A 13,255-nucleotide genomic window follows, 5' to 3' on the forward strand; every position below is an offset into this window, starting at 1 on the left:
GAGCAGACGGACCGACTGTAGTAATTAAAACCACTGATGTGGTTGGAAACCAGAGAAAACTGCAGTTCCACCATATTCCCCCTAGAGTGTCCCCTGTTTCTTCCTGTAGTACAGAAGGCAATGAAGTTACTTTACTGTATAATCTGTAATAGAACTGAACATTTTATCAGTTTAGCAATGACGTGATTTAGTTTAGCAAAAATAAAGTATGAACACGTTTCATAATGTGATATTGATTATTACATTATCACATGATTATGTCTTGTGTCCAGTCGCAGTGTATACTGCATAAATGTACATCACTGAGAAATAACTACACTGCTGTAAGTACACAGACTTATGTACTATACTCTAGTACAATCTTGGGGGATTTCTACATGAGTATTTCCATTTACTGCTACTTCATCCACTGACTTTACTACATTTATGAGCCAAAATATTGTCCTTTTATGTCACTACATCTATTTCTGATCTATACTTACTACTTTTTGGAATAATAATGCATCAATAATTATATGAACAATAAAACATGAACCATCAGACATCATGTAAACTGTGACTTTAGAATGAGGCATTTAACCTTTAAACAATTGACAACATGATGATTTTTTATGCTGTTCACAAAGTGGTTTCACTACCACACAACTCATTTTGTGACACGTTGTGTTCATCTGATTGATTACAGAAACCCTGTGTCCTCAACCATTAAAATAATGAACTAAAGCATTTCCACTTCCAAAGATAATCTAGCTACAGGATTTCTGTAATGACACTTCCTTATACGAGTCGGTATTTAGTCTGTTTAACCAGCAGTAATCAACAGTCGTCCCACTGTGACGTTCTGAATTCCTCCCTGCAGGGTACTTCAAAATCCTTAATCAATCACAGAGTGTGTGTGTGTGTGAGTGGGAAATCCTCCGTTTCTAAGTACATAGTAAACAAGCTGGATGTCCGTTATGTAACTGACGACAGGAAAGTATCTGAAACACAGTTTATTCATATCAGCGGAAATCCTACCATCCTCTGTGATTGGGCACTGACTCCAGGGGTCTCCGTACTTCACGTCCTGCCTCCTCGCCCGCCTGAAACACACACACACACACACACACAGTTTAGAATATGTCACTGTGAATCTGCTTGTAGCTGGGTGCACTGTGACTATCAGTCTCTTGTCTGCATTAATTCGTATGCAGACAGGTTCGGTTACTGTCTGTGGCTGAGGTGTGTGTGCGCTCGGCTGAACTGCAGACTCATCAGTTAAACAGCAGTAGATAAAGTTGTTGAACAGCATTAAATCTTCCCCTCTGTGTTGTTACTGGGCTTCTGTCACCTCCTCTGGGGTGCAAATAGGATTATAAATGAGGAAACACAGAGCAACAACAGGCTATGAAAATACTGAATGTTGTTTCAGACATGGTAAAGACTGTTGTCACGTCTCCTTCCAGTTCGACCTCCCTTCCCAACTTCCCTTCTCAGCAGTCCTGTTCTTTACTGTACTGTACGTCCACTTTTCTCCTGCTCATCAGAAGATGCTGAGTTCATGACTCGTCTCTCCTCCGACTCCTACGTTTCAGTTTCTTTCTTTAGGAAAATACTTTTTCTAAAAATCGGATTGAACCACAGACAAACAGCGACGGCTTCTCCGGCCGTCCGTCACGTTTCTGTCAATGCTATATCACAGGAATGTCTCAGAAGAATTTCTTTAAATTTGGCACAAATGTCCACTTGAACTCCAGGGTGAATGGATTAGATTTTGGTGTCAAAGGTCAAAGGTCACTGTGACCTCATGTCTGCCCTTCTTCTCGCTATATCTCAGAAATGCCTGGAGGGAATTTCATAACATCTGGCACAAATGTCCACTTGGAGTCACGCATTGATCTGTTAGAATATGAGCCCGGACACATGTGCAGGTAAATGATGGTGGAGGCTACAAGGACAACTGCAATGTGGTCCTTTGAATTTATAGTAGGAGATTCACATGGGAATTATTCCTTTCATGTGTAGTGACTTAGACCTTATTTCTAAAGAGGCAGACTTTCTGAATCTGATATCAGTGAATGACTTAGAATGACTTAGACCTAATTTCTAATGAGGCAGACTTACTGAATCTGATATCAGTGAATGACTTAGACTTCATTTCTAATGAGGCAGACTTACTGAATCTGATATCAGTGAATGACTTAGACTTTATTTCTAATGAGGCAGACTTACTGAATCTGATATCAGTGAATGACTTAGACTTTATTTCTAATGAGGCAGACTAACTGAATCTGATATCAGTGAATGACTTAGACCTTATTTCTAATGAGGCAGACTTACTGAATCTGATATCAGTGAATGACTTAGACCTTATTTCTAATGAGGCAGACTAACTGAATCTGATATCAGTGAATGACTTAGACCTTATTTCTAATGAGGCAGACTTACTGAATCTGATATCAGTGAATGACTTAGACTTTATTTCTAATGAGGCAGACTTACTGAATCTGATATCAGTGAATGACTTAGACCTTATTTCTAATGAGGCAGACTTTCTGAATCTGATATCAGTGAATGACTTAGACCTTATTTCTAATGAGGCAGACTTTCTGAATCTGATATCAGTGAATGACTTAGACTTCATTTCTAATGAGGCAGACTTACTGAATCTGATATCAGTGAATGACTTAGAATGACTTAGACTTCATTTCTAATGAGGCAGACTTACTGAATCTGATATCAGTGAATGACTTAGACTTTATTTCTAATGAGGCAGACTTACTGAATCTGATATCAGTGAATGACTTAGACTTTATTTCTAATGAGGCAGACTTTCTGAATCTGATATCAGTGAATGACTTAGACTTCATTTCTAATGAGGCAGACTTACTGAATCTGATATCAGTGAATGACTTAGACCTTATTTCTAATGAGGCAGACTTTCTGAATCTGATATCAGTGAATGACTTAGACTTCATTTCTAATGAGGCAGACTTACTGAATCTGATATCAGTGAATGACTTAGACTTTATTTCTAATGAGGCAGACTTACTGAATCTGATATCAGTGAATGACTTAGACTTCATTTCTAATGAGGCAGACTAACTGAATCTGCTCCATTTTTCCTACACCATCCAGCCATGTGAGGCTGCTCTAGGCCCCTGTGGTGTGTTGAGCTCAATGCTAACGTCAGCAGGCTCGTGGGTATTGTGGTTACCAAGTCTCATAATTGCAGTTTAACATGTGCTAATTAGAAGTAAACACACTGAAGTTTGGTTAAAGCCCATGATTTCCTCATTAAAATGTCCTGATGATGGTCTCGACAGTAACATAGTTCATAGTTATAGTTATAACTCCTCATATTCCCCCAGTCCTCCCCCGGCCTCTCTTACCTCTTACTGGTGGGGAAGTATCTGGAGCAGGTCTGTCCGTCCCAGGAGCAGTAGGGGTCTCTGGCAAGGCAGCACTCAGCACAGTCAGTCCCATATAACTCACACCTCTGGAGGCCGAGCTGGACCACGCCGACCTCACTGGACACATACAGCTGTTGCTGTGGAGATGCATGAAATTTGGATGATTAAATATGGGTTAATCTACCATAAAAACACAGAACAGTCAGAGGAAACAACAGGAGATCTACCCTCTTTGTTGACAGCTCCATGCTCAGGATGGGAGTGGGACTCTGTGGGATAGAATGAAAAAGGGATGAATTTAAACATGTGAATTTCTTCATGCATCTGTTACTTGAACTGAACTAAACTAAAGATGGTTTGTTTTGTTTGGTTTGATCCCAGACTGCGTTATTTTATAAGGGTTATAATGAATAAACATGAGACACATTATCTTTAAAGTTACCACAGGATAATTAATAGTGTGATGCAGTAAAATTATTATTGTGTGCAACAATTAGCTACTCTTCAAACACGCCCTGAAATATTCTGGTGTACAGAATAAAAATAACAATCAAAAAGAAGTGGGAGTTGTAAGATGTAAGAGTGGAGTACTTTCAGAAGTAACTGTAACTAAAGTTAAATCTGATCTTAATCGGTTTCATTCATTCAAACTCATCCGTGCCTGAAGAACGAGGAGCACTTTAGAAAACTACCGACGTTGCTCTTTAAAAACAACTCATATTTCAGTCGTGGAGGTTCAGGAATGTCTCAGAGCTACGGCAAATGCTGCGGAGGTCAACGCAGCTACTAAGATTACAAATCTAACGAGTCTCTTTTTTCTTCAGAGGGCTAAATTACTCCACAGCTCCATTTTTCTAGCTCACTGACTTGTTTCAGGGCTTTACAAAGGGAGTCAGTGACCCCTGACCACTCGGGGCTGAGGGTCAGGGGTCTGAAGTGAAGGAGGAGGGAGAGATAAGGAGGACGTGAAATATGGTGGACGGCAGGAGAAAAGTGTTTTCCAGCGACTTGTGCATCCTGTGTCCTGTGACAGTCAGCGTGCAACGTGCCCCCTTCTGGCTCCAACCCAGACGTTAGTGGATAAAAGACGTATTAAAATAAACAGCAGGGTTTGTCATACGGCTGCACGGTCACAGCCAGCGTGTTTACCTCTGCCCACCACTGGAAATCAGTTAGTTCCTGTTGAAGTCCAAACAGACATTGAGCATCTGGTTTCCTGTTTGTTTCTGTGTGTTGTGGTTCGTTGTCGAGCTGTTCTGTCTTTCTTCCTTCCCTTCACCTGTGCTCTGGTTCACAGCTCCCTCCGTCTTATTTCCTCACTTCATTTCTTTTTTCCTTTTCTCCTGCTCGACTTTCTTCAGCCCTGGTTGTCGACTGTGGCTCGGCCTGTTGGCAGCACGTCGTCTTTTCTCAGATCTATTGCTATTTTCTGGAGAAGCTCTGAATTGTCTGAGCCCCTCCTCTTCTGATCTTTCTTTAATCTTTTTTCCAGTCTTCTGGGGACACGTTGTTCTTTGTCCCATTTGAGGGACAGAAAGTTTTACGTTGTACACACAATTTGTGATTTGTGACTTTGAGGCTCCATAAATAAAACCTGATTTGATAACTTTCTTTTTCCTTTCTCCCATCCTCTCTTTCCTCTATTTTTACAGTTTCGCTCTTATTTTCCTTCCCTTGCTCGTCTCCTCGTCTCTGCCTCGTGGCTTGTTTAGATAGAGGACCTTGGGAAATATGTGCCCTGATATCTGTTTTTCAGTTTACTGGCGTTATTCCAGACAAACATATTCCATTGGAAACTGCACACGGAACATCAGACCCATCACTGCGAGTGCCAGTCTGCACAGGACAGATCTGGAAGACACCAAATCCAGCTCTGATTTTAGCCATAAAAGTCCTGTGTAGCTGAAGCTACACGCTTCAGTTTATAGGAGAAGGTGCAGACCAGTGTGTTTTTAGCACCTTCTGGAAAACTCCTAACATGCTGCATCATCAGTTGAGTTTCAAGGTACCATCTTACGTTACTGTCTTACAATAACGTGTTTAAGGTGTTTAAAACTCGCATTGGTGCAATAAAAACTACTTTCTTTTCAGCCATTTCTCACCTGGAAGACAGACAGCTCCTCTAGCATGACCTCCTCTGTGTCCCAGTTGTCTTTGATCACAGACACGGCCTTAACCACCTTCCCATCATCTAGAAAAGAACATTAACTTACAGGTCAGTACACACGTAATGCAGGTAGACTGGTGCAGGTATCAAACATTTAAAACATGGTTTATGACACACTAGATGCAGCTATTAGCAGATATGATGAGAAGATGAAATCTTTTACAGTATTACGACTGTAATTGAAAAGTGTTGATACAGTTCTTAATGAAATCTAAATCACTATTAATAAACCAAACTATACTATAATTTGTTTCACAGTGTACGATCAAATCTACTGTAACTATGAGGATTAAGCAAGTAAAGTGTTGAGAAACAAAATTGGTACGAAGCATCAGAAGCTTATTGTTGACTGAACATAATAGTTCAACTATTAGCAGTTAATTAAAACCTTTAATGTTTAAAGTCTTCAAGAAACTCTAAGAAAAGCAGATGGAGCTGATTGACCTCTCGATAATAAGTGATCCAGTGAAGGACAAATGGAAAAATCTCCATGTAACAATGTGTGATTAATTTATCAGATAAAGAAAACAAGTGTCAGAGTAAAACTGAGGAAAAATATTTCTTCTATGAAGAGATGAGATTTTAATGATAGTGAAATTAATGGCCTGCGGGTTTCCCTGACTCACACTGTGTGTAGACATGTCAGTAACTGAGGGTTGTGAAAATCCAGTGTCACTCAAAAATGTGTTTTGTTCATTCTGTATTTGACTTCGCTGCGTTCTCCTCTGTTTTCTGCTCGTGCAGAGTTTAACTTGGAAAAGTTCAAGTAGAATTTATGGACATAATCATACGAGCGTCATCTCAAAGGAGCGCGATCTGCAGGATTTTAACTTCCAGCTCTAACACAAGAGTCGAACATCTGGATGTGAGCAGATAAACATACTAGATGAGGTGATTCTAAGGTTTAAAGGAGAAGAACCTCCCAGTACCACACCTGACAGAGTACTGCAGTACTGTATGTATCTGGTTCACTTAATTCCCACGCTCTGTTGTTATTTGTTTTTCTTCTTTACTGGACAAAAAAAGTTCATTAAGCGTTGCCATGGTAACATATCCTATAGTAATCCTTAGATACAGAAGAATCCTCAAAGTAAACGTACACATTGTAAAAAACTACTGTTTACTACAACCACTACAAACACACACCAGCTGTTCCAGTGAAACTGCACGTTGTGTGTAAGCTGTACTACAACAGGAGTAACAGTCCGGTTAATACATGTTAAATTAAACTGTGGTTGTTTCTTTCTCCATAATAGAAATAATGACAATAACCATAGTTTACAACAGTCTTCACCATAATTTTACTCACTCACACACTCACACACACACACACACTCACTAACACACACACTCACACACTCACTCAGGGAACCTCGTGAAGCTACTGTGGGAAATCTCCAGTGTAAGTCTGTGTTTGTGTGAGTACCACACACACGTGTGTGTACATATGTCAGTGTGTGTTTATGCACGTGTGTGTGTGTGTGTGTGTGTGAGTCCATAGATAGGCCTTTAAACAACCCAACTTACATGGACTAATGGTCTTTGTGATATTTCAAATGTGGAAAGCTGGTAACTGTGCTTGTTCTCCTCATGTCTCGCTCTCTGAGGATAAAGCCAGGGTGGCAAAATAAATACTGAGAGTTCGAGTTAGAAAAGAGACGATGGTTTAAAATGATATAACTTGATATCTAAATACAGGATCTGGCTTCAAAACTAAGGATGCCCTGATCAAGTTTTTTGGCCCTCAGTCCTTTAATGTACTGATCCTGAGTCCAACCTGATAACTTACTGTATTTACTGACAGTAAACGTTGTGACGTGTCAGATTTAAGTAACAGCTGTTTCCCACCTACACACTGACAAATTATATTTTTTCTTTTTTTGTTGAACCTTCACTTTAGTGATGATGGGTGTCGATGTAAGTTTCTGATAACTGGGACAGACGTCTCACTGTGGCACTCAGGGCAAATCAAATCTAAGATAAAACAGGAAAGACACTAGTTCATCTTTTAAAGACGTGTAACTTTACTGAGATGGCACAATATGAAGTTAAACCTGCTGCATTAACAGAAATGAAAATGCACCTGAAGCTGAAAAAGCAGAAACTACTTAAGCTTATATATAACTTCAGAGCAACCTGTAGATATTTTAAAGCTATATTTTACTTTTAGAACAAACCATGTGGACGGGAGCACGTGGCTGTGCACCGTGGTAAATTAAAATGGGTCATTATCCACTCCACCATCGATCAGATGTGCAGACAAGCGGAAAGATTCATCACAGTCACGCTACGTGAAAATCAGAACACTTGAAAGAGCAGAAGGAGAATTTATCAAACAGGTAAATGTGCAGCTGATGAGGCGATGAGAGATGTTGGAGAGGAATCCACTTAGAGGAGACGTATGGAGCCATTGGAGCACCTCTGGCCCCTCGACCTCTCAACAGCAGTTAAATAACCTCCACCATTTATCAAACACACACACACACACACACACACACACACAGTTCATCCTACATCTATGATGCTGCACTGATCGACCAGTTTTAAGCATATTTTCTATTTGAATTTAACGTCACTGTGTAGATTAAAAACAGTTCTCTCCTCTGTTAACAGTGTTGAATGTTTTCTTATTTGTCATTTCACAGTCACATCAGCAGTGGATGGAAACATGTTTTAAATCACCTTTTCTGTGGGACAGTTGTGCAGAAACTCACTGACACACAACTATCCCACTAATTCATAATGAACTCTATTTGCTAATTTAGAAAATATAAAACATAACAATGAGTGATTCTTACAGCGCGATTCCTGTTGTACTAACTCGGGACATAATATGTGACATATCCACCTGTAACTGGATCAGAAGAACATCCAGAACAGAATATCTTTTAATCCAGGTGGTTAAAAGTGTGTTTAAGGAATCTGGAACAATCTTCACGTTGGCAGGCACAAACTGGGATTTAATGCTCTGTCACATTTTAACCTTAGCATTAATAATATACATTTTCGACATATTATATATATATATATATATATATATATATATATATATATATATATATATATATATATATATATATATATATATATATAATATGTCGAGCCCCTTAAATAGAAAACTATGATGGAGTTTATTCATATTCCACCAGAGGAAAAATGACGTTTCTTTATGCTCATCTTTGCTGCTGCTTCTTTTGCCCAGTTTTCTTCCCACAGTTTCCATTCGTTCCATCTATTTCTCTATTTTCCACCCTCTGTGTCTTCTAGCACCACATCTGTCAACACTAACCCGTTCTCCACCCTCAGTCTAGTATCTTTTAGTCACTTTTAATTAGAAAGCCTTTGTCTGTCTCCTTCCATGACGTCCTACACGTCTGTTTTCTTTGTTTTCTCACGTTCTTCTTTAACTTGAATCTATTTTTCTTTCTGTTATAAAACATTTGTTGAGAAAAGTGTCAAATACAAATCAGGCTCCTTGTTATTTTATTTTCCATCTCTCTCCACGTCTCCGTCCATCTCACACTGAAGTCTAGTTTGTCTTATCTTTTACTCTTTCTCTCCAGCTTTGTTCTAAACTCCCTCTTTGTCTTCCACTTATCCTCCTCCTCACCTGTGCCCAGGTGTAAGACATCATAGGGTCCATCCTCGGCGTCCACCCTGTCCACCACCACTTTCTTCAACATGTAAGGCGAATTGACCCGGGTTAATATGGGTTTGCCGCCGAGAGGCAGGACAGGCTCCCACATCAGCTGATGCTGCCGCATGAAGCTCACCACCTCATCGGGGAAGTCTTTGGTGGATTTGTGGAGAGCGTCGTAGGTCTCGCTGGGACACTGGAGGACAAGATGAATGAAAACTGTAAGAAATCTGTGTCAGAGATGTAGAGTCAGACTACAAATCTGCCTTTGAGAAGTTTAGTTCAGATACTTCACCAACTTAAAGATACTCCCAAAATCAACTTTACCAGAATCTTTGTTTTACCAGAAATAAAATGCAGCAGCTTATGAAGAGACAGGAGACAGGAGGAAGATGAGGAAACAAAAAAGGAGGAGAGGATAGTTGGTTTGGAAAATGACTCAGAATGTGTCAGACAGCCTGTGGATTTGTAGAGCGAGTCTCCCCCAGATAAAAAGAACAAATACAAAAACTGAGAAAGGAAAAGGTCGGCGCAGCAGAGATGATATCAACACTGATGGATAAGAAAAGAAAGAAGAACGGGGCCTTTTGTTCACGTCAACAAGATGGAAGTGATTTTCTGTGTGTGTGTAGTTAATCAGTGATCAGAGGTTGTGACCACTGAATCTCTGTAACCGTTTCATTTGGCTTTTAATCATTGTGTCCGACCGGGACCTCGCTCCCCTCCGCGCACACATGCACTGACATGGCTGACCTCTTCTGCAATCAAGCACAACACCAAACCACACCACAGAGAGGTCAATTCCCCAAGAGGAAGAGTGAAATAACACCTGACACACACTCTAACGCTAAAACCTCAGCTTTCCTGACATGTTGAAGTTTCCCAGAGGACTTTGGAGCTGAGGTGTTAAATCACCAGAGGTTCACCCACTCACTGCTTCATCAGCTTGTTTTCATTAGACATGTTTTGTGTGTTTTAAGTCTGATCTCACAGGAAATTCTTAGTTATTCACACAAACATAAATGCCAAGCTGTCATCACTATATTGACAAAGAATTATGGCCCATGAAGTTTAATAAGCAAGTAAAAACAACAGTTCACCCTGTCCTTGAAGGGTCAGGTGTGTGTTCCTCCTCAACTACTCAACTTTAGTTTCATCAGTCCATAAAACAGTAGCATTGTGGAGACTCAAACTCTTTGTGAGCTTCATGCAAGCTGCAGGGTCCTTTAGGAGAGAATATGCAGCACTGTTTGGCATAAAGGGAACCATGTAACACCATCATCCCAACAATGACGCACAGTAGAGGAAGCATCATGAAAACTGCTCACACAAGGTTTTCTGTAAAAATGTCTGAGCTGAATCAGTCCTACACTTCCCCTGCGCTCTGTGCTGGTCTGACTCACAGCTACAGGAAGCACTTGATTGAGATTACTGCTGCCAAAGGTGGTTCAACCAGTCATTAGATCTAAGAGTTCACTTACTTTTTCCACCAGCACTTTGAACTTTAATTGGTGCATTCAGTTAAAACAATACAACAATAAAAAGATTATATCTTATAAAGGTGCGGTGGTAAATAATATTCAGTTAATAAACTAAGCGAGCATCTGTCGGACATGTACTGTGATATTAGTGGGTGTAAATGTGTACTTACAGTTCCAGGTCTCGGATAGGGGATGCGGCCCTTGTACTCCACCCAGCGATAGTCAGGACCTTCCTTATGAGCAAACGGCCCGTTGAAAGCAGCACGGATAGACGCCATGGAGTAGATACACACTGCTGAACCACGGAAAATGGAGCTGGGGGAGAAAAAGGAGGTGTTAGAGCTGGATGCAGTAAAGAAAAGATGAAGCTTATGAGCGATGGGGGGTTGAAAAAAGTCAAACTTGGCAGTGAAACGTCAGCTGTAAACAAAGTAAGTTTGATCATCAGCTGAAGACACGATAAAATGAGTCAATCAGAGTGATGATAAGAGGTGGAGGAATGGATGGAGAACACAAACAGGACCTTCAACATTTAACTCAGTGATGTTCGGTGGTTAGAACCAAAAAAGATGAAGAGATGAAGCAGGGACATAAATAAAATGACAGGAAAAGACGAACAGAGGAGAAATGAGAGGACATAAGAAAAAAAGACAAAAAAGAGGAGGGAGTGATTTTATCCTCAGGTTACAATAACACAACCACCCTGGTCTCTTCACCTTTGGACCCCACATCCACCCACACCTCACCCGCTGGGTGTGCACGTACCAGCCTGGTGGTGAGTGTGCACGTTGACAGGCTGTCACTGTTTAATTTGGAGTCGTGGCAACTGGATTTCCTTCCTGTCCAGTTGCCAGATAACTTCACCTGGACGACTGAGAACCTTCACCACACGTCACTGTTTCATTTATTTGTTTCCTTCCATTGTTAAAATTTGCACTTTTACAAAAAGATCAAATGTTAAATTGAATAAATAACAAGAAGCAGATGTGGCAGAAGTACAAACACGTGAGTACTGAGTACTTGTATCAATCAGACCTGGATGACTGAGAATCTTCACAGACCTCATGTCTAAACATCACTAATGCTGCAGCTGTGATTAATCCATTAAAACACATTATCACTTATTATGACTAAACTAATTAGCTGATAACAGTTTGTGACTGTGCAGAGAAACGATTTGGAGCATCACTAAATGACTTTATGCACAAGTCATTTAGACTTTAAGGTTAAGTTAAGTTAAAAGATAAACTTAGTACTTCTGGAGCAGGCTGCTTGGAGACATAGCAGCTCCGCAAACCTGATACAACATCCTGGAAATCTGATATTTCTTGTCTTACTAAGACCTATCACACAGAGTAACACTGTGTTCTGCATCATGTGAGCTGTCAGTACATGGTGGAGGTAATCTGACCACAGAAAACAAAGAATGAACAGTGGCTCATAATCGATGGTTGGTTATGATTACATGGCTGATTATTTCTCACCTGGATGTACTGAAGACACCATAGATGGTGGGGTTTTGAGGGTCCTTGGTCTCCAGAACAAAGATGTCCTCTAGAAAAACACATCAAGATAAAAAATAAGTAAAGATATGTAAAGTTGTGTAAATGAATGATTCAGATGTGAATGTTTTTTTACTAGCATTATCTCTATCTCATCATCAGCTTGAACCTGTGCAGCACTGTGAATGGAATTAATCTGTACAAAGGTGCTAAAAATAAAGATTAAATGACGTCTGATTTAGAATAGACCCATTATAACTGTGACTACTTTGCATTCATTCTACTTTGTTGAGACCTGAGCTGCTTAATTAAATAAAAGAGAAAAGGAAATTAAGATAAAAACGTTTTCAAGCTGTGAGCAAAGACAAAGGAGGAGACCAGAAGGAAGGAAAGGAGGGACATTTATTACTGTTCTTGCTCATCCGACTGTGTCCTCTGTTCAATGCTGAGAGACAGTGAGATGAAGTAGAAGAAAAGGAGGGAGAACAACATCAAAAAGGTCGGTTCCAGAGAGGTCAGACAAGAAAAGGAAGGTGATGAAGATGTGGGAAGAGAGGAAGGAAAAGATAGAAGGAGGGAGGAAAGGAAACAAGTGTTACCCAGCTCATCAAACTGTGTGTCGACTCCAGACGGACCAGGAACAGAACAGACCAGTCGGGCTTTGAGGAAAGTCGTCCAGCGGTTGATCAGACTCCTCTTCCCCCCAACGTCATTCTAGATAGAGAGAGACGGAAGACGTTGAGCAGAAGAATAATATTTAAACTGACGTGTTTTCCTATTAGAGAGCTTTATTTTAACAAGTCTGTTATTTGTACTTTGATTATTTCCATTTCATTTTTACACTGTACAACATCTGCTGCTAAATCTAATTCAGAGGATCAGGGTGAAGTCAATGAGGCAATTAATGATTCACTAGATTGTGTAACAGTAAAGTGAACTCTGAAGTCTTAGTTGGACAAAATGAGTAAGAAGCTTCTGTTACAGCCTGAACTGATTCAGCAGATTGACTGATGATGAAATAAGGTCCTCTGTAAATCCGCCTCAAAGCAGTTCAGTGTTCATCGTAGTACGAGGGC

At 40.2% G+C, this 13,255-nt stretch overlaps 1 protein-coding gene across 1 annotated transcript in view; it reads right to left on the reverse strand.

The window, feature by feature from the left end:
- The window catches only part of si:dkey-49n23.1 (semaphorin-3D), a 73,593-nt gene that overhangs the window by 2,435 nt on the left and 57,903 nt on the right, over positions 1 to 13,255 (reverse strand). Inside the window, exons 9-16 of the mRNA XM_026349149.2 lie at positions 12,779 to 12,893; positions 12,162 to 12,231; positions 10,848 to 10,992; positions 9,170 to 9,392; positions 5,495 to 5,583; positions 3,620 to 3,661; positions 3,372 to 3,529; positions 1,018 to 1,082 (exon numbers count right to left, since the gene is read on the reverse strand). Coding sequence (XP_026204934.1) covers positions 1,018 to 1,082; positions 3,372 to 3,529; positions 3,620 to 3,661; positions 5,495 to 5,583; positions 9,170 to 9,392; positions 10,848 to 10,992; positions 12,162 to 12,231; positions 12,779 to 12,893 — 907 coding nt within the window. The remainder of the gene's footprint in view (positions 1 to 1,017; positions 1,083 to 3,371; positions 3,530 to 3,619; positions 3,662 to 5,494; positions 5,584 to 9,169; positions 9,393 to 10,847; positions 10,993 to 12,161; positions 12,232 to 12,778; positions 12,894 to 13,255) is intronic.

This window comes from Anabas testudineus, chromosome 5 (genome assembly GCF_900324465.2).
Source record: "Anabas testudineus chromosome 5, fAnaTes1.2, whole genome shotgun sequence".
NCBI classification, from domain to species: domain Eukaryota; kingdom Metazoa; phylum Chordata; class Actinopteri; order Anabantiformes; family Anabantidae; genus Anabas; species Anabas testudineus.